General features: G+C 44.9%; 3 protein-coding genes and 1 long non-coding RNA gene across 6 annotated transcripts; all 4 read left to right on the forward strand.

The window, feature by feature from the left end:
• Positions 1-893: 893 nt before the first annotated feature.
• On the forward strand, positions 894-4,330 carry LOC133920854 (4-hydroxybenzoate polyprenyltransferase, mitochondrial-like). Its single transcript, XM_062365432.1, has 9 exons — positions 894-1,432; positions 1,986-2,121; positions 2,260-2,381; positions 3,077-3,146; positions 3,243-3,392; positions 3,492-3,627; positions 3,711-3,807; positions 3,904-4,116; positions 4,215-4,330. Exons 1-8 carry the CDS (start codon positions 1,014-1,016, stop codon positions 3,974-3,976), a joined length of 1,203 nt encoding a protein of 400 aa, XP_062221416.1. The 5' UTR covers positions 894-1,013; the 3' UTR covers positions 3,977-4,116; positions 4,215-4,330.
• A 525-nt stretch (positions 4,331-4,855) lies between these two features.
• On the forward strand, positions 4,856-5,519 carry LOC133920859 (uncharacterized). The gene has a single exon (XM_062365443.1). The coding sequence runs from the start codon at positions 4,993-4,995 to the stop codon at positions 5,221-5,223; it is 231 nt and encodes a 76-aa protein (XP_062221427.1). The 5' UTR covers positions 4,856-4,992; the 3' UTR covers positions 5,224-5,519.
• Positions 5,520-6,356: 837 nt separating this feature from the next.
• Positions 6,357-8,468, forward strand: LOC133920861 (uncharacterized). The gene is made up of 3 exons (XR_009910173.1): positions 6,357-6,773; positions 7,112-7,277; positions 7,344-8,468. It is a non-coding gene; the product is annotated as an uncharacterized LOC133920861 (long non-coding RNA).
• A 4,414-nt stretch (positions 8,469-12,882) lies between these two features.
• On the forward strand, positions 12,883-16,134 carry LOC133920857 (transcription factor TCP7-like). Of its 3 annotated transcripts, XR_009910170.1 has the most exons (3): positions 12,897-14,146; positions 15,539-15,622; positions 15,772-16,134. XR_009910170.1 is itself a non-coding variant. In XM_062365436.1 (2 exons), the coding sequence occupies exon 2, from the start codon at positions 13,085-13,087 to the stop codon at positions 13,799-13,801; it is 717 nt and encodes a 238-aa protein (XP_062221420.1). In that variant the 5' UTR covers positions 12,883-13,031; positions 13,068-13,084; the 3' UTR covers positions 13,802-14,433. The 3 variants fall into 3 exon arrangements, 1 of the variants encoding a protein (XP_062221420.1); XM_062365436.1 differs by lacking the exons at positions 15,539-15,622; positions 15,772-16,134 and having other exon boundaries at positions 12,883-13,031; positions 13,068-14,433; XR_009910169.1 differs by lacking the exon at positions 15,539-15,622.
• The last annotated feature ends 5,741 nt before the right edge of the window (positions 16,135-21,875 follow it).

Raw genomic sequence — 21,875 nt, forward strand, 5'->3', positions numbered from 1 at the left:
TTCCCAATAATATTCACTCCCTAAATCATCTTACTCTTCAACAGACTCTTAATACCGCATTCCCTATATTTCTTTCTACTTGTCACCGACAGTGAACCCCACCATCATCTCTACATTTTGCACCATATCCTACCTAGCTACTGAGACAGAACGTGAGACCAGAACCCGCCACTAGGCTCGTCGGCACGCACGAGAAACCCGACGGAGCTTGAGCTCATTCCCCCACAGTAGCCACCATTTTCCTCTCCTAGCAAGAAGTCTCCCTTCCATGTCCGCTTTTGCCTCCTTCTATGTCGTCGGGCTAAGCCCCAACTCAGTCCTAGGCCTTCGCTGGCGAGCCACGCCGGAGCTTGAGCTCGACGGCAACTTGGGCAGGGGGGAAATCCGGCGGAGCTTGAGCTCGTGTCGTGCAGGGGAGAAGGTTGGGAGGTGCATCCTCACCGTGAAGCTCGGATTTCGTCGGCAAACGATGGTCAGTTCGGCAGAGGCGAGCTTTGGCGAGGGAGAAGAAAGGAGAGGGAGGAGGGAGGAGGCTGAAAGGGAGAAGCCGGAGGAGTGTTGCTGCTAGGTGGGTGGCCGGGCACGGGACGACAGGTGGCGGCTGAACGGGTGGGGTCTGAGGGCGCTCGAGCTTTTTAAAAGCGAGGGGACGCTCACTAGAAATAGATAGTGGGAGGGGTGATTTTGAGGCTTGGTAAATATTGGAAGTGGTATCGAAAAACTGTTGGAGATGTATTTTAGGGTTAAAATTCTTATATTTAGCTATAAAAAATTTATTTAGTGGATCTCTCGGAGATACTGTAATGAATCCAAAGGTACCTCAGCTATCCAAGAAAGAGGGATGCATGGGTGAATACCCACCATATGGATCGAAAGGTACCTGGGCTATCCAGGTTGAGGTTGTTGCCAGGAAACTTGAGCTAGGCCCAAATACAGTGGGGCACCAACAGGGGCTGCTGGATCACATTCACATTCGATCCCTCCCGCCGCCGCAACTGATCTCATAGCCACCCATGGCGCCGCCCTCTCTGCTCCGCGCCGCCGCAGCCGAGCTCCGCCGCCGAGGCCATCGCGCACCTCTCCCCCTCCCGTCCCTCTCCTCCCTCCTCTCTCCGCCTCCCCAGGCCCCAACCTCCAGCTGCCCCTATCCCAACCCTGATGCCCACTGCCGCCACCTCATCACCCTCCGCCGGTGCCCGCTCCCAGCCTCCGCCTCCGACCTCTTTTACAGCAGGGTTCTACTCCCGACCAACTTCTCGCCCGTCTCACCCTTCTCGACCTCATCATCCTCTTCCGAATCCGCGGACAAGGCTTCGCCGCCACCACTAACGTGGGTGGACAAGTGGCTTCCGGAGGCGGCGCGGCCGTACGCGATGCTCGCCCGCCTCGACAAGCCCATCGGGACGTGGCTCCTCGCTTGGCCCTGCATATGGTATGTGTTGCATCCGGCTGCTTCTTACTACTGCCGTTGTCATGTGTCGCCTCGCGACCTTGTCTTTGTGCTTGTCTTCTCAGTAGGACTAGTTATGGAGTTCGTCCATGCGTAACACCAACTGAACCGATTTGCTCTCGCTCCTGATTGCTAGCATTTGAATTCAGGTGCTTAGGATTTCCTGCAGCTCGAGGTGGTTAGCAATTCAGCTCACATATATTGTACATGCCTTCCATTTGCCTGATAAAAAAAGTTACTAGATACAAGAGCAACTTTTGTTCCCCTATTACACATTGCCTACATACAGACTAAACAGAGTACTTCTAGCTAATGCAAAACAGTCCATTTGCAACAACTTCATCTAATGATACATGGGTTGGACGCTTTTTGAGCTAAATAGACCATCAGGCTGCTGTCTTATGGCTTATGAGAGCTTCTCATGATGAGAACAATTTTTGCTCTGCTATTCATGTGTTGGTTTCCTGTACATTATGTAGTCGATAGCATGTTTTACCTTCTGTGTTGAAGAGAGACAAGAACCTTTTCTTCACAGGTCGATCACAATAGCAGCAATGCCAGGGGAGCTGCCTGACCTGAAAATGCTTGCACTTTTCGGATGTGGAGCTGTCCTCCTCAGGGGGGCTGGTTGCACAGTGAATGATCTTCTTGATCGCGACATTGATAACAAGGTGATTTTGCTTTCTTTAGCTCTTCCGGGTGCAGATCCTGCCTGGTACTTTCACTGTACAAAGCTCAAATCTAAGTGATCTATGAACATCTTCTGGAAGCTGCATGCCTTTAGCTGACATGTTTCTCCATCTCCATAGGTCGAGCGCACCAAAAGCAGGCCATTCGCATCAGGTGTTCTTACTCCTTCACAAGGAGTGTGCTTCCTCGGATTTCAGCTTCTATTGGGACTGGGCATTCTTCTCCAACTAAATAACTATAGGTATACTATACCTTTATACTCTATGCTTCTTTGGCTAAAATGTAGATTGGCTTTTTTGGATGCATTTGAACTATCCATGCTACCGCAAATACTTATCTGTGAATGTACACAGCAGAATGTTATGAACAAATGCTGGATTGTTTAGCTACTCTTTATTCTTACTCTTGTTTCTTGAGGGTAAGCAGGATCATTATGTCACATCTGTGGTATAGATGCTCTGATGCTGCAACTCGATGTGATGGAAACTGCACTCAGCGTACTTTTCATATCATTATCCCGCTTATTTGATGAATTCACTATGTCTGGAGCTACACCCGCGTTGGCTGTGTTACTGATACAGTACTCAACATTTTCTGGGTATCTTTATCTCTGTCCAAGGATCATTGTGCTACTTAGAGCCCAGTGACATTTCCTTGATTGATAAACAGGAAATTGCCTTTGTCTATTTTATTAAGGAATGGCTGCCAGTATCTCTGCATATCTAATATGTACGACTGCCATCTTGCAACAATGTTAGTTCCTTGTGAATACAGAAAAGAATACCTACAATCCCAATATGTGCCTGGTAGTCCTCTCTCATTTTTGCATTTCCACGATATCCAAAGAAAGGAAGCTTGCACTGTATGCACATTGTTTCTGGTGATTTTATTACAGTTACATTCACATATCATTTTGTGTCATTTTTGTTCTTGTAGCCGTATTCTGGGTGCATCTTCACTTCTTCTGGTCTTTTCTTATCCCCTGATGAAGAGATTCACATTTTGGGTATGTATTAAAAGATAAAACATATGGGAGCTTGAAACACTATATTCTTGTTTACAGAATATAATGGTTTATATTCCCTCGCTGTGTTAATAACAGCCTCAGGCATATCTTGGCCTGACATTCAACTGGGGAGCTTTATTAGGATGGGCTGCTATTAAAGGAAGCTTAGATCCTGCCATCATCCTTCCGTTGTATTCTGCTGGTATATGTTGGACACTGGTATATGATACCATATATGCACATCAGGTGATTCACTATTGATGCTCTTTCATGTTTAATCCTCGGTGAAGTCATCTTTTCATACTGATGTGATTTCTTATCTGCATATATCTACATACATCTCAGGACAAAGAAGATGACCTTAAAGTAGGAGTTAAGTCCACAGCATTAAGATTTGGAGATTTGACCAAGTACTGGATTAGTGGCTTTGGTGTCGCATGCATTGGCAGCTTAGCACTCAGTGGCTACAATGCTGATCTTGGTTGGTGTTTAGTGTCATGCTTTAGTGAAGAATAGTATTATTTTTACTTAATATTGACTCTAGGCCTCAATCATGTTGAACAGGATGGCCCTACTATCCTTTTCTGACAGCTGCGGGTGCACAGTTAGTGTGGCAGATTTCCACTGTGGAACTATCTAACCGCTCAGATTGCAACAGGAAGTATGTTTATTGACATTTAAGACAATATTGTTCTTCTGTTGTTAAAACAATCCTATGAAGTGTTTAAGCTTAATTCGTTGAATTGATGTTTTGCAGGTTTGTGTCCAATAAGTGGTTTGGAGCTTTGGTATTTAGTGGAATTTTATTTGGTCGTCTTGTATCATTTTAGATTTATCAGGCATGCTCTGTAATGATATGTTTTTTTTCTGTAGCATATTGATTTTGATAGAACATAGGCAGTTTTGTAATTCAACGTGGGAAGAACATACCAAGCCCTTGACTCTGCAGCATGCTGCAAACTGAACTCTTGTAAGCTCCATTTTCTCCTACTCTCCTGACTTTTGCTTTTTCTGTGTTACTAGTAAATATTCATATTATAACTTTTGCAACTTTTGCCTATGAAGCAGGTTATTCTCCGAGCGCGCGTCTTGATTGTGCTCCCCATCCCCTGTGTACAATTTATAAGACAAGAAAATGACGATACATCGATGTGGAATACATATTTGTGTTCTGATATTCGTTCTATGTGGCAAGACAAGTCAGTCTTTCCTTTTGTTTCTGCTTTTCTTTTTTTGCACCCATAGCACAAAGTTGCTGTACAAAACTCTGTTGTATTAAACCTTTTTTTTTAATTTTTAAAAGGGTCTTTTTGACGAGCTTCGCAAATGCTTGCAGCTTCTATGAAAATCAACTGTAGAAGTTCTACACTTATTGCTGCACAGCGGAAAGGAACAGATTAGATGCCTGCAGCCATTAGATTTATGGCATAAAGTAAACAGGCGAAGAGATCGACCAATAGACACGCTTGTCTAAGGGCAACACTCAGACTCAGCTTGTTCCACCTTTATTTCATTCATCCAAACACCTGTCACGAAACCAGATGTGCATTTAGGGCAACCGCAATTATGAATCACCCCTGCCTAACTCTTTGTAAAAGCCATAAACAATGTACTAGTAACTTATTTGGACGCGGAGAGAGATAGAGAGAGATTTTCGAATGAATGGGGAGAGAGATATGAATGCTTGCTAATTTTTGGAATCTCGCTGCGTATTCTGTTGAAAGAATACGCCTTCCTTGAGCCAAAACGGGTTCCCACGTACGTTTGAACCTCGGCGCAGGCGTCGGTGACGTGCTCCTCCATTCGTTGGGTCGGTCGGTCCCACACAAGCCCCAGCGGCGGGGCCATGGTTTGGATGCAGTACACGGCGACCCGCTCGCAGCGCGCCGCCACCGCCTGCCTCTTCCTCACCGGCGCCGCCCTCATCGCCGCCGCCGCCCGCCTCTCCTACGCCAACATCGAGCCCCAGCAAGCCAAGGCCGCCGAGCGCCGACGCGTCCTCCAGGCCTTCATCCGCCGCAAGGTGGGATCGGATTCCTCAGACTCCGACTCCCCACAGGATCCACCCAAGCCCTAGCGCCAACTCGCAACACACGAGGGGAGGGACGGGCATGGCGCTGTCGGTTGGGGCCTCCCCTTCTGCTCGGCCATGCACCGACAACGGCAAGGAAGCACCGCACCTGGCGATGGACATGACGCCATCACGGAGCCCTTCGGGAGGTTCATGCCTAGATGATAGCCCCCTAGTGTTGCACTGTGATGCTTGCTAATTTTTCGTTTGTGCAATACCCTGTTGATGCAACCTAGGAACTTTGCAAGTGCTGTATACTTCGCTTGTTTTCACAAATTGCAATAATAGATTGTTCTCCGTTATATTCGTGCTGCTGCTATGCACCTCGCTTTCCCTATCCCTTGCATAGACTGTGCAGGGTCTGGCTTCTCTGCTTTCTTAATATTGTGGTGCCACAACAATGAGACTGATTGCGTTATTTTACTTCCCTTTCTGCTTGGAGTTTCATGCACTTCGACATTTTCCACTGACGACAGCAAGTAAAGAGTAATGGCATCTAAAGCCTGAAATCATTTATCATCAAACTTGTGTGCATAGGGAAAAAGTGGGAAATCTTGAAGAACGATCTAGCTTTTTAACATGTTATTATCCATTTCTTTGTCTCTTCTTTCCATTAGTATTATATTAGGTCATCAACATCTAAGTTTCCTTCGACTTGTGCTATAGGAAAGGAACTTCAGTCAGTTGGGAGGATTATGGTCCAGACATTTCAATATAAGTACTTTAAGATATTACTGAAAAACAACTCCAATTAGATAGCCCCCTAGAGCTCCTTGAAAGAAGTATTTGTTACCGCCATTTTGAAATTTAATTTGTTAAATCATCGTGCCATCTATGCTAGTGTTACTCCACTGAACACTTGAGAAGATTGCTTGTCAACTTGTATCACATTCGTTGCTGCATGATCTTGGTGAGCATACATTGTTAGCACTAAAACCTTTGTTACTGACATTCAAACACCTTTAGCAGAACCATTTGTATTCCTTTAACCTCTCTGACAGTCTTACTTTGCAGTGATACTTGCGTCCTGTTTACTTGTAGTTTTTATTCGCTGCACCTGTCACTACCACCCAATCTTAATTTGTTTCCATGGAAACTGCTCCACCTGCTATAAACTTCTGTGTTGACACTGACTGCTATAAACTTCTGTGTTGACACTGACTCACAGTTGGTTCTTCTACGGACTTTGGGTGTTATAATATTAGTCATTTAACTATTCACCAAGAGATCAGGTATTGGTACTGTGTGTGAGCTACTCGGCCAGATCGTCCTGTTTTCATGGTACATCTACATACGACGTTTAATCGTACATGTGGGTACCATTGCTGCTTCTGATTTGGTAAAATTTAGATCCTTATCATGTATCTGGATGGTGCAGGTTTTCCTTTTTTCACAACATCATTTGTTTTGGTTCATCATTGTGCTATTCTGAATAAGTTAGCGTGGTACTTGCTTGGTGTTCCACCAGGAGCTGTTATACCCTCTGTGTCAAGTACTCAAGTGTCAACATCGTGTAGATGAGCTGGACATGCCAGGAAAGCCATTGACACGAGGAGGTAAGGATCATTTTGTATTTGGAGGGGGTCTGTTTCTTCACCAACTGATTTCAATCTGCTAAAAACTGTCTAGCTCATGGCCTAAACTCTGTAATAAGTATTGGTTGCATACGTCTCCCGGATGTAGAGGCTTGGGATATGATTTATTCCATTATCTAAAAAGAAAAAAAAACTGGCCAACACCATGAAAAGATGGTTCTAATGAAATCTTCTGTTCTAGAGCTCGTATTTTTGCACTTCACAATCAAGTTACTCGTGACTCTTACTTCAATCAACTCATCAATTTCCCGCTGAATTTCTTGAAATGACCAGTTCAACTGTCCTTGTGTGCTATGCAGGATCGTTATGGTCAGCCAGTGCAATTGCAGCTTGCAGGCTTTAATGATGGCAGTTATCGAGGACTTGGACACGGATAATTTTGGAGAGCATCAGATGTATATGAAATGGTCCAATTAGCTAAGGATCATTCTTTCTGGATAGCAGTGCGCTTATGCCCCGCCTCAGGTCAGCTTGCATTTTCAGACAAGTTACAGTATAGCTGCAGCCAACATTCTCATGTGTGTACTGTAGGTGCGTGTGTTACTGTCCGTACGATTGACCTTGCTAGGAAGGGTTGCTCCAGTTCATTGGAGAACCCAGTCTCAAATATATGCTTTATACAAGAAGCTGTGGACTCATCCAGATTGACTGATCGACTTATCCAGGTAACTGAACTGCTCCTAGATGTTTACTTGTCGAGTTGTACTGTACTGCTATCCTTGTGTGGAATTCTTATGGCACTGTCCGCATGCATTTGTCATACGGGTGGAACCTGATGAGAACTTATGGGTCGGCGGGCCTGCCTCTTTCTGTTCCCCATCATGGGCCCGCCATTCATTCCATTCCATTCCATTCGAGGGGGCATAGTAAATCCTAAGTAGGCCCATTTCTCCTGATCTCCAGGATGTCTCCCTTCCCTGGAGGGTATACCGAACACCGATTATTCAACTAGCTGGGCGATTCCCTATGGTATGGTATGGTATGGCCCAATGCTTGCCAACTCGCCTGCAGTCAGGCTTAGCACACTGTTTAGTCCAACCATTGATAATTTGATATCCAACGATGTACACTTGTGCAGACCAACACACTCAGCTTTCACGAGCACACTGTTTTGTTCGCAGACAGCGACTTGTCAGACGGGTCAACGTCACTTGGGGTTTAGAGTCCCATTATGCTACCTGTTAATTACAAGATTCTTTAATTTCTTCAAGGATTAATTGTGTACGTAGCAATCTGGTAGAACATTATCATATAATGATGTATTGGCTCGCATATTTTGTTTGTAGCTACTTACCATGACGATGTGTGCAATACAACCTTGTTGCGGGAAAAAGTAAATTGTATTTGTACAGTCTCTTGCCTCATTGATATGTAATGGGAGATTCTTCATCCAATCCAATCCAGAACGCAATACAAACCCAAATTAATATAAGTTTAAAGGGGCTTATATTGCCCGCAAATGACGCGTACAAGTAGCAAGCTAACGCATTAGATTATCTCATCTTCATGTGGCAATTTAGTGGCCCCTATAAACAATTGGTAGCATGTCTGGCTGCCACTGAGCAGACGTGACTGAGTGCACACGACAGTGGAGTATTTGCGTGCTCTGCAGCTGCTCAAGGAAGGAATTGAAGCAGCTAGCTAACAAACAAACATCCCCGGATCCTCAAACCACCATCAAGAAATTAGTAGAATCTTCTATGTGCCTGCCTCCGATCCAGTCAAGAATAAACTGTTGTGCTGTGATGTCTCTCGTAGCATAGCACCCGTTCTTTAACCAACCATGCAAGTCTTGTAGAGAGATTTTGATGGATATGCAAGATCGAGCGAGCGATTGGGCAAGGTTATTCTGCGTCTATATGGAGTTGCTATTTGCACTACGCACGTTCCTTAGTTACAACCCGAAACACTGTGAGTTACAACTTATTAATTGCAACACGAGAAGCTGTTACTGTAAGTTACAACTTGTTATTCGTATTGCACACATCCCCCAGTTACAACTCGAAACACTGTGAGTTATGATTTATTAGGTGGATCAGTTACAACTTCACGTTTATAAATGCATAATTGCAATATAAGAAGTCAACACTGTGAATTACAACTTGTTATTCGCACTGCGCACATCTCCCAGTTATAATTCAAAATATTGTGAGTTACAATTTGTGGATGTACGTAGATATAAACTACAGTAAACATACATGTTCAATATATATATATATCTCGGATGGTTTTGCTTTGCATGCCCAGCTGGGTTGATTTCTTTCTGCTATAATTATTTGCTTTTAGCTGTTTGTTGTGTGTCAGTTAAATAGAATTAAGCTACTTTTGGAGTGGTACTGTACCTGGACGAGGCTTTTTTATTTTCACGCTGCTCTGCTCGGATGAGAAAGGAGATTGATGACTGGGATCAGACAGATTAAGCCACGTACGTACGTTCACACGGGCGTTGTATTCTCGCAGGCTCGCAGCAGATCACATCAGGTGATGGGATCTTCAATGGGCCCCAAATATATATGGCTGCTTCACCCTTTTTCCTGCAGCTACCTAGCTAGTTCTTCTGATGTACTATTCTAGCTTCAGCCCTAGCTTGACTCATCATTCGTAGCATCGACACATGAACGTGAAGCTGCTAGACCACTCCACATGTACACTTGTTGAGATTGGGCCTACTTCGCTCGTGATTATATACAGACCAGAGCAGGGCACAAGCACGTATAGATTTAGTTCGATTCGGTTTCATGCGTGACCTGGGTCATCATCTGTCAACTGATGATCTAGCAATTCCCTGTTGTCTGATCGAGAGTATAAATATATATAGTAGGTATATACATAGGTGATTAGTGGGGTCCGTTTGGATGATCAGCGCCTTATTTGTGTGATAAGCAGACAGGAAGAGATCGCATGACTTCAAAGATCTAAGGAGACAGAAATTTTAGAAGGGGATAATAATACAAAGTTACCAGGCCAAGGCTAATGGTAGAAGAAGGAAAACTAAGATTTTTTTCTTTACAAAATGGTGATGAAGTCAGGAAGGAGATGATGTGAAGAAGATCAGCAACCAAGATGCAGATTTCTTAGTCACACCTTTTACAATGGATGAATTAAAGCCAATAGTCTTTGAAATGGAGAAAAACAAGGCACCGGGCTCGGATGGTTTTCCCATCGAGTTGTACCAAAGGTTTTGGGATGTAGTGAAACAGGATCTAAAAAAATTGTTAGATGACTTCTACAATGGAAAATTGAATATACAGAGACAAAATTATGAGGTAATTTCTCTGCTTCACAAGACTAACGATGCAAATCAGATGCAATAATATAAACCCATTTGCCTTCTTAATGTGAGCTATAAAATTATTACGAAAATCTTGATGAATAGGTTAACTAAGGTGGTTAATCCTGTTGTGGCAAGAACACAAACTGCATTTATTCGAAAACAGATATATTTTAGAGGGTGTAGTGATGTTACATGAAACTTTAAATTCTTAACATGTGGGTAAACAATCAGGTTTACTTTTTAAGTGGATTTTGAAAAAGCCTATGATAAGGTGAAGTGGCCTTTCTTATATCAGATTTTAAAATTGAAAGGATTTCCTGATTTATGGTGTAATTGGATTATAAAGGTGGTTTTGGGAGGCAATGTAAGGATTAAAGTTAATGGTAGTATTGGCCCTTACTTTACGACACATAAAGAATATAGCGCGGTTAGGAAATGGTTGTGGAATCTTGAAAATGGTGATAGTATAGGCAGGAATTGCTGTATAATAAATACTTGAAAGACAAGCCTTTAGCTCATGTGAGCTTTAAGGCAGGTAATTCACATTTTTGGTCTGAATTGATGGAAATAAACGAATTTTCTTTTGCCCTTTTTGCAAGAAGAAGATAGGGAATGGAGAGAGTGGAATGCAGCCGCATCATCCACATATATGACACATATATGATAGTAGTATATATCCATCGTCTCCGATGATGACAGACAGGTACAAGTCGATGGACGAGTGGAAGTGGAGCCCACGTGACAGGTCACCTCTCCTCTCTCTCCTCTGCGGGAGGGAGGCAGGCAGGGAGCGCACGTACGGTAGATTGGGTTGGACAGACTCCCTCCCTCTCTACGACTAGTTGTCACCGCGGATCCCACATGGACGTCAGCAACACAGACTGCATTAATGGGGATGCGATGGGCCCATCCGGGCGACAGGGCAGACCCGTTAATTACTCTACTGGTGTTGTACTAGTACTACGAGAGCCACTACGCCCTGAAATCCAACGGTAATTCGGTAGTGAGGGATTAGAGGTCATTGGGTGTGATTAGATCGGAGATATCGTTGATTATATTTTCTTTTATCACAATTGAAGCCGGATATAGATATTGTCAAATATATATACGGATGTAGATAGTCTTAATCGTGAATACGAATAGATACCGATTGAATATATGACGAGTTCAGATACAGACAATACCGATCACGAATATTTATTTATATATTGAGTAAAAATAATTATTATATATATCGTATATGTTATAATTATTTAATTATTTCATATATTTAAAACTCAACTATATTAGAGATCTAACAAATAAATTAATAATATACTCATACGAAAGGAGTCATGTTAGATCGAAATATACTGACTGAAGCTTCTATTAATTATTTGAGCATATTACTAACTTTAAATAAAAAGATATCAACTACAAACTTATATATCTCATTAAGAGTTATAATTTTTATATATAGATCTTCTTCATCTAAATTCGGACGAAAAAGTTACAAACTACAGAAAATACACTCAGATAGTTTTTATGTATATTCGAATTTATTCACAGATATTTGATATCCTATGAATACTGACTTATTATATCCGAATCCCATATCCGATAGATAGATATGATATAATATCTGATTAGCATCTTAAATGGTTCGATCGATTAGATGGGTGAAAAAAATCCGGTCCATTTTCACGTTAGAAGAACAGTTAATTGCCATGGAACTGCCCTGCCGCGGTGAGGAGAGGAGGAAGGACTCGCCCCGTACCAAAATTACAGTGTAGGGTAGTGGTAGAAGCATATCGGGTGGGATCCACCAGCCCTACTCGGTCGGGGCATGGGACCCGACGCGATGCGATCGGACCCAGGGCCCCGCGCTGGTACGAAATAGTGGATGGCGATGCCTCACCACACCACACCACACCACCCCTCCCCTCCCCTCCTTGTTTGCTGCACACCACAGTTTTTTCACCGCAGGGCTAGGTCAACCTTTTTGTTTTTGCTGTGCTGCACTGCACTTAATCGTGGTGAAATTTCAATTTCAGGATCGTGCACGTGTCCAACCCGCTTCTGTATTTGGCGCGGCCGCTCTCCAGCACCACGTCACTAGCGTGCCCCATGCATGCCCGAGAGACACAGAGAGAGATCCCAGAGAGAGCACTAGCCATGCGTGTCGTGTTGACAATTTGGCATTGCCACTACAACACACTATTATTATCCACTTGCTGTGGCTGCTATGTATTCGCGAAACAACACAATATATGCATCATTTTCCATCACTTTCTCGATCGATCACGCAGCGGCAGCAAGGAGGGAGGGAGAGCGCTTCTACATATCCGGATTCCATTCCAGTTCCTTGCAGTTTTGCCGATGAGACTACCGACTTTGACTTAGTCTAGCTACTACTCATCAGTCTTAATGTAGATAACGTTTTAGCATCTTTTATAGTAATATTTAAAGTATAATACTTTATGATTTTAAAGTAATTTTAACTTAAGTTTGTCAGTAACTTTTTTCAATATAAACCTAATTTTTCATATAATAAATAATATTAAAAAAAATATAAGCGATCATTTTATCTCTGGATATTTATGATTAATTCGAAAATATCATTATCTTTTAACGGAGGCAGGAGGGGGAGAGTCTCACTTCAGTCACTCACTGACATGGTTGTCCGACCTCTTTCAGGGCCCACCAGTCATCGGGAAAACAGTCGAGTGGAGTGGAGTGGAGTGGAGTGTGGTCCCCACGGCCCTTGCCCCCATGTGCCCTGCCCGTCTGTCTCCACCGGCTAGGTTGGTTCCTCCCCGTCCCTCAATCATTAGCCGGCCCGGCCCTCTCCCCCCTCCCTCCCTCCCTCCCTCCATTGGGATTGAGATTGTTGGGATTGGGGTTGGGTCCTCACCTCCCCTCTCTCTCTCACCAGTCACCCCCACTCCCCAATTCCACACAGCCAGGCAGTCAGTCAGTCAGTCCTACCACCACACAGCCAGGCCCACACCCAAGCTTCATGACGACCAGGCCCGACGGAGGCGCCGCCGCCGCGCCCGACAAGCAGCTCGTCCCCGCCTCCGCCCCCAACGCCAACGGGAATGGCGCCCTCGCCGTCCGCAAGGCCCCCTCCAAGGACCGCCACAGCAAGGTCGACGGTCGCGGCCGACGCATCCGCATGCCCATCATCTGCGCCGCCCGCGTCTTCCAGCTCACCCGCGAGCTCGGCCACAAGTCCGACGGCCAGACCATCGAGTGGCTCCTCCGCCAGGCCGAGCCATCCATCATCGCCGCCACCGGCACGGGCACCACCCCGGCATCCTTCTCCACCTCGTCCCCCTCATCCCTTCGCTCCTCCTCCCAGCCGCTGGCTGCTTCTCCCACAGCCCACGTCCTGCCCCACGCCGCGCCCTTCATCCTCGGCAAGCGCGTCCGCGGGGCCGATGACGATTCCAACGCCGCCGCCGAGGTCACGGCGGTCGGGGCCGCGCCGGGCTTCTGGGCGCTCCCGGCGCGGGCCGACTTCGGCCAGCTCTGGAGCTTCGCGGCTGCGCCGGAGATGATGGTCGCCGCCGCGGCGCCGGCCATGGCCGGCGAGGCGTCCGCTGCCAGAGTCGGCAACTACCTCCCCATGGCGCAGGGCAACCTCAACCTGCTCGCCTCCTTCTCCGGCGGGCCCACTGGCGCCGGAGCGGCGGCCACCGCCGGACGGGCCGAGGAGGAGAGCGCCCGCTGAGGTAGGGCTGGCCACCGTCATCTCCGGCGGTAGGGTTTTAGGGCTTCTAGGATTTCATCCGTCCTTCCTTGGCTTCCTTCATTCGCATCTGCCGTTGTGTGTGCATCTGTCACTCAACTCTGGTCGCCTTCCTTGCTTGTTTTGCATCCTTCCTCAACTGGGCATCAACAAGAGCAGGAGAGAGCTTGCTCTCTTCTTCTTTGAGCTGTGCTGTTGAAGAAGAAGAAGAAATCTCCTCTTGGTTGCACAGAACGGCGTCAAATTCATCTCTGCAACTGCATCGGCTCCAACAAGAGAAGAAGAAAGGAAGAAAGCTTTATGACAGACAAACACACAAGGCTGGCTGTAAGCTGTCCATCTCTCGGTTCCTCTCTCTGCTTGCTGTCATTTCTAGCACTTGTTGAGGGTTTTTTTTTTTGGTTTCTGTTCTCTTATCTGGATTGGATTAGTGCTTGGGGATAATAAGTAGCAATCACTTGTTGGTAGCTCAGCTCCTCTGCTCCTGTACGTACGTATGTATGTATCTATCTTTGGATTGTTTCATGTGTCAATTGTCGATCATGGTGATGAAATTAATGGACAAAAATAAGGAGGGGGAAAAAATTAACGAGTATGAATGAGCTCATCATACATCTTCTTTTCCTCTTATTAGGTACTATTATACTGCCATATGTCTGATTGTTGCCACGTCCCTGTCTTGCTCGTACCATGATGATACATCTAGCAGCACTTATTATCATGGTTGCAAGTTTTGGCGATGAACGTAGTAGCCTTTTTAAGGACATGGTGCAACTGATAAGAGGAAGAGATGCACTGCACTGCATTGCACTTGAACCTAGCAGCTGCTGCCTTCTCATGTGGACAGTGTGCATGTGCGGTGTGCTGGAATTAGAATAATCTTGTGGGGGCGTCTCGGTGGCAAACCAACTTTTTCATCTTTTCATGACCAAGGAATCGTGTCTCTGCCTCTCTGCGCCTCTTTGTTTGTTTCTTTGGCTGGCTGGTTAGTTGGTTGGTGTCAGTTTTAATCATGGTGATGAGGCGCTCGAGCGCACCTCCCTTTTTTTCTGATGAGTGGGGATCTCTCTCTCTCTTATCTATTCCCCTTTTCTTGCCTTCTTTTTCTTAATATTTTTGGATTACACGGACGATGGTCAACTCTGCTCCTCCATCTTCTTTTATATATATATATTATATATACTTGTACAGTAGTATACTTGTCTCTTGGCAGTAGAGGTGGGACTTGGGCCGGGTCGGGCCGGCCCGACCTGACCCATTCGGGCTTCGGGCTTTTCGGGCCGTGCTTGGATGGCCCGATAAACTATTCGGGTCGGGTCGGGCTGGCCCAATCCTCCTTCAGCTAGGCCCAAACCCGGCTCGAATGCACGATGGGCCTTATCGGGCCGGGCTGGCACGGGCCCAGTACCACCACATTCCACCGCATGTGAGGTCGCGAACCCATTTTTTACCGGGCCAGACCGCCCATTGGGCCCCATATCAAGGCCCGGCCCGGCCCATAAATCGGGCCGGGCTGACCCGGCCCATCAGTGCTCGGGTCGGGTCGGGCTTAAGCTTCACCGGGCCGTGCTGGGCTCGGGCCGGCCCAAAAAATATGGCCCAAAGTCCCAGCTCTACTTGGCAGTATATTTGGTGCATGTGCTGCTGCTGCTGCTTTGGAATTCATTTTTCAATTAGATTACTTCTTTATAATCCAGTTGCATGCTAATTAACCGTCAGGTGCTAGGAGAACATCGAGGAAAAGTGAGCACGCAATGTCTTCTCTTGTCCAGTTTGTTTTTTTAATCCCTTCTAGATTCTCGAGTAAGTGCTTGTTTCCATAAGCAAACCAGTCATGTGGTTTCTACTCAGTTTTCTACTGCAGTTGCTTGCGTACTTCATGTTATGTGGTTTCTACTGTAGTTGCTTGTTAGTTCATCTAAATTCTAATGACTAAAACATTTCTTGGCCAGAAACAACGCTATTTTTTCGAGTTGACAGTCACGGATTTGGACAAGTGTGGAAATCATCGTGGGAACTATAACTGTTTATGACCTAAAGTGATCTGACTTGTAAGCTTTATATCTTCGGATGAGAAGATAAAGCCTGTGAAATGATGGATTCTGCATTCCCCAAGATTCTGTCTTGTGCCTTTCTGACATGGATGAGCATAGATACTGAATTAGAGAGGTTTCGGCGTCACACACACTCTGTTCAGATAATTAGGTGCTAGGTAGAATGAGATCATCATAGTGTTCTGTCTCATTCATGGTTTGTTTATGATGGAACTGGTGTGGGTACTTGGGAATCGAAGAAGCATTCCAGTGTCTTGAAAACAGGTGTGAGATTTGCATACGTTGTCAAGTTTGTCCTTTGCTAATAAAAATCCTTGGAAAACTGCACACTTGAATCATTGTAAATTGACTACTATATCTCAGGTCGTCACTGAATTCGATACCAGTTTGATTTCATCTGTTGTGTCCGTTTTGAGTTTCACGTGCACTGTACGCAAACTAGTACGCGCGATATTTAATCTCAGCCGTCCACGCAAGATCGATGGCTGGCGAATGGCTCTCCTGAGATTCAGTGGTGCGCGGCTTCGGCGCTCGGGGTTGCGGCGCTTCAGCGGAGACGACGAAAATAGCGCTGCGTGGCACGGGCGTCAACGGCGAACGGTGGAAGATGATCCTTGGGCGTCGGGAAGTCTGTTTCACTGGCACGTCGGCGTCAGAGGGCCATGGAGTGGCCTGACGACAACGAGCTTCAACGGGACGGCTTTAGTGGCAGCTAAAGCTTCGTGTGGTGGTCGGATTTTAATGGGAAGCGGCGAACGACGATGAGGTGTGGCAGGGAACGTGGGCGTGAACTCGGACGGCGTCGGGGAGCGGCCTGACGGTCACGAGACAGTGCTCGGAGCACGTGAAAGTAAGGAAATATGGAGATAAATAATTTTTTACCGAAGTTTAGATATCCACCGATATCCTACGTCTGTATTGAGGAAGATTGGTCACACTTGAGTCATATCTTTTTTAACCTTTTTCTCATGAAGTTGCACACATACAATTCTCATCTTCACTATAACCAACTCTTCCTCCACTCTAGAGATGATGAGTTCTGCTACCACTTTTGAACCTCTTCACAATTTTCACTTGAGGAGATCGACGACAATCCATTACCGAGCCATTTAGGAGACGATGATCTTCAAAAGTAACAAACTCCCTAACTCATGCACATCAACACCGAGTGCTCAAACACACACAACTAATACGCCAATCGCAGGCTACTAAAACACCACATATCATACTTTTCTCTCTACTCACTAAGTCATAAAAGCTTTAGATATCACAAAGCTATCCTAGAGAGAGAAAGAGAGCACTTAAAGATGGAACAACAAGTCACCAAGTTCTAACACCTCTCGACGTTGTGGAGGTCCAGCACTCTTCTAAACAAAGAAAGAGGGGATTCGCGCTACCTCCTACTCCTACAAAAGTCTCTGCAAGCATCAGAAAAAACACATTCAAACTCCTCCAAAGACTTGCCCCTATGCTAGGAGGTAAAGAGGTATTTATACCTAACTCTGAAAAACTAAATATTATATAGACTCTGCACTGATCGAAACTTTTGATCCCTAGATCGGAACATCTGATCTAATGAATCTCAACGTTTAGATCTGGTAAAAACAATACATCGAAACATTCGATAAAAAAAGAACTCAAACCCGATAGCCCTATATTTCTTAAAATGTGAGGTTCCGATATATCGGAACATCCGAACTCATATCGGAACATCCAAAATCAGCATAACTGACCATTAAAAAATGTTGATAACTTTTAATCCAGATGTCCGATTTTTATGATCTTGGACTCTACGGAAAGCTTATTCAGAGGACTACACATCCCTACCAAATTAATGACCTCAACAATATTGGATCAAAAATATGAACACTCTGAAAGCTAATTTAGACACATTCACTCACTATACAAAGCTTAACTCTCTAAAATTAACTAGATACCATATGGAATATGTCAAACACCACTAAGACTTAACCATAACTACTTTTTATCACTAAGACCGACAACAAAAAAAGATTAAATCTAAAATGACTTTTAGATACCCCAGACTCATAAAATGAACTCTCAACACAAACTCATCCCACACCAAACACATAATTTAAACACTCAACATAACAATCGAGCAACATTTTTGGTAGCCCCTCTTAATAGTACAACTATCAATCCTATAATCCGGTCTTCCATTAAACTACTTGAAATCAGCAAAACTAGAAAACTTATTCTAGTTATACATTTGCGTTAAGCAATCTCATTAGACTTGACGAACACATCATCCAAGCTCTGATGCTTTTTTTAGACTTGTCATCAACTCTTCACTCAAGCTTGAAGGGGATGTCCATCTCCGTTTCCCATCTCGATCCTCTCTTGATCTTTTGGAAGCTTAATGAAGTTTATTTGATTGCTTTCATGCACTAAGTATGGAAGACTTCTCTTTTTACAATATCTTCATTTAATTCAACACCAAGGTATGAATGGTAAGTATGAATCATATAAGTTGTTTACTAAGCTTATCTTGATCTTGCTCTTCTAACTTGGCATATTGAATATCTCAATTCAACTCATGTATTCTTATGAAACATAACCCTAACTCACTCTTAAGCATAAAGCATATGAGTTAGTCCATAAAACCTAATCGATAACTTTATACCTTAAGTCACTTGATCTTCACTAGTAACTTGATATTCACTCTTATTATCAATCTTCATATGGAATCTAACTCCACTCACTCTCAAGCACATAGCACATGAGTTAGTTCATAAAGCTCAGTCGATAATCTCATACATTTAGTCACTTGATCTTCACAAGTAACTTGGTATTCATTCTTATCACCAATCTTCTTGAACTTCTCCTTTGTCTTATGAGCATCACTTAGAACTCATTTATCTTGATGCATCTATCTTGATCATATGTCATTCCTCACAATAAATCTATACTTAATCTTCCATACATCACCTATAAAACAACCTACTAATAATTCTCAATAAAATTATTAGTTTATAGGTATTATCATTAATTACTAAAACCACGCTTAGGGGCTAGGTAAACTTTTAGCACACCAGAGGGCTCTTGGGCAGTGCTAATTCTCAGAAAAATGAGGGGAAACGCTACGGTGATGCTCCGGGGAGGGGGGGGGGTTATGGGTGCTTATATAGGCTGAGGAGCGGGGGAGGCAAGCTCATGTCGGATCTGGCGAGATATCCGTGAGCAATCCCGGGTCTTCCGTGCTTAATCCGTTGTGATTCTTCTCCTCTTTCCTCCTCCTTGCTCAGGCTTTCCATCCGCATGGTCGTTGTGGTCTTCTTCCCATCCTTGGGCGCAGAATCAGCGGGGCGCTTGAATCCGGTCGGTGCAGTAAAAGGAAAGGGTGAGCGGCCGGAGGTGGAAGAAGGTCCTGGCAGCTGGGGTCCATGCACAGGGAGAATGAGGCGTGAGTGCATGCGCGGACTGGCGTGCATGAGCGCGGTGTGGGCTAGGGTGGCTCATCCTGTTACGCAGGTGTGCGGGAGAGAGGAGGGAGGGTGGGCCAAGGGGCGCTGGCTCGGAGCTAGAAAGAGGGGGAGGCCAAGGTGATGGGCACGGGGCCGGGCTGGAGGAGGGGGAGTGGACTGAGGGAGAAAGGGAGAGGTTGGACCTAGGGAGGGGATTTTTCTTTGCCTTTTTTTATTTTCCTTTTTGATTTCTTTCCCTTTTTCCTTCGTGCTTTCTTTGCATTTCTTTTCTTTTCTTTATTTCTTTGAGAAAATTTTATTTTGCAAAGATTAGGGTTGTCACACTTGGTTCTGCAATTTAATTTACTAGTGCAATACTTAGATTGGAGACAAGAGTAGTGTGCATTCCATCCATTCGCCCCGACAAAAGTGGAACATGTATTTTTGCAGGGGCGCCTGAGCTCAGGGGCTTATCCTGCCCCTCGATGGATGCGTGAAGATTCGGACAGGCATTTATTAGAGAGAGAGAGAGTATGGGTGGAGGAAATGAATTTGTGAAGGCATGGTGAAATTAAGAAATTGATGAGCAGGCCTATCGATGGGGCCGAACCTGTTCCTGTGCAAAGGAACGGAATGACCGAAAGAGTGTTCTGGTGGACAATATGTGCGATAGGGACATGTCCTTGGGAACAAAATTTGGCGACAGTACGTACTTGTGCACACGGCAACTGGGTCACCGCATCAGAGCCTGGCGCCCACAGATTTGAAGAACCATATTTAACCTGTGCCCAAAGGGGAAAGTGGCTATCGCCGGCAGCTTGCAATGGCCGCTGGAGATTAGATTCATCAGACATTGAGGAGAGGAAGGGGCACTCATCATGTCAACATGCGATACGGCAATGAGGTGGCAAAGGTTGCTGCTGTGCAGCTGGAAGGATGGAGGAAATTGCGGGCGAAGCTGTCCATGGAGGAGGCAGGGTGTCAGCTTTGCCGATTAGGTCAAGTGGCTCTTACTCTTGCAGTACCGATAGCGGTGCGAGGTACCAGTGGAAGGTTGTCGATGACAGTGGCACACATCCGGGCTACGTCAGAAGGTACACGTTAGATACCTAGATCCATCAGAGAAGTTGGTCTGTACAAGCTATGAAAATATGTCTCTTCGGCGAGCATGTGTCTCTACATTCGTTCCATTTTATCCAAATATGGTATAACGGCTTGAATTAAAGGCTGAACATCATTAGGTGATTAGTAGATTGTAGTTCATGGTTGTTTGCTGCGCATTCCCCCCCACCCCTGGTGCGACGATGAGCAGACATGTATTGCGGCAAACTGAAATTGAACTATGCCTACTGCACCCCTTGTAGGCATCATTGTGTCAGCGGGCCGAATGAAAGAAAACACCAGCCATTGGATGGGTGACTGCATTGGAGGAAGTTCTCAGGTCTTTCGAGCAGAGGAAAGGATCTTGCATCATCTAGCCAGAGGAAGGCATGGTGTTTGACTCACTTGACGAGGCATTCAATTTCTACAATCTATGTTCATGGGAGAAGGGTTTTTGGATTAGGTACGAAAGCAACGAAACAAATGATGAAGGGTACCACCTTATGAAAGAGATTGCCTACATGTACGTCACGAACATTTGATAGTCCTTAATTTCATAGAAGATTTGTTGTCACATTGGTTGAACTATTACTGTGCAGGGGCATCCTGCAGCTTTGACGAAGAACTATGTCCTTTGTGGTTGCAAGGCTATGATGCATCTTCAATGCATAAATGATCATGGGTGGTATATTCGTCACTTCGTATCAGAGCACAACCACAAAATGTCTGAGACCTGTGGGGAGAAGAGGTATTGGCCTTCTCACAAGCACCTGGACATCTACACATAGGATGTTATTAAATACCTCCGACAGAACAATGCGAGCCTTACTAAGGTATATCCGATTATGGCCAGCATTTTCGGTTTAGTTCAGAAAACACCTTTCACAAAAGCATAATATGAAGACTCTCTGTGGTGAGCTTGCAAGGGAGAATGCCAATAATGATGTGATGAAAACTACGGAGGTCTTTAGGAAGATTAGGGATGAGGACCTAGAGTTCACATACAAGGTTGACTTTGACGGTGATGGAGCAATACATACTCTGATGTGGACAAATGGTAGATGTAAAATGCAGTATGCATATTTTGGCGATGTGGTCGCATTCGACACGACTTATAAGACAAACCTTTTATGGCATGCCGTTTGGAATGTTTGTCGAGGTGAACAATCACTTCTAGACCATGCTGTTTGGCGCAGCATTAATGAGGTCAGAGACAATAGACAGTTTCAAGTGGATTTCCCAAGAGTTTATTAATATAATAATATGATGGGTGGGAAGGAACCAGTAACAGTGTTGACAGGTATTCCATCTAAATATTTCTTATGTAATTGCAGTGTGCTGGAACATGCATTAGGTGTGTATACTAACAATTTGAATGAACATGCAGATCAGGCACGAGCTATACATTTAATTCTTCGGGGTCATCATCGATGTGGGTTCGAGGTGTTCAAGGCATCCACTGTGAATTTACAGGGA

Source organism: Phragmites australis, chromosome 6 (genome assembly GCF_958298935.1).
Source record: "Phragmites australis chromosome 6, lpPhrAust1.1, whole genome shotgun sequence".
In the NCBI taxonomy this organism is placed as follows: domain Eukaryota; kingdom Viridiplantae; phylum Streptophyta; class Magnoliopsida; order Poales; family Poaceae; genus Phragmites; species Phragmites australis.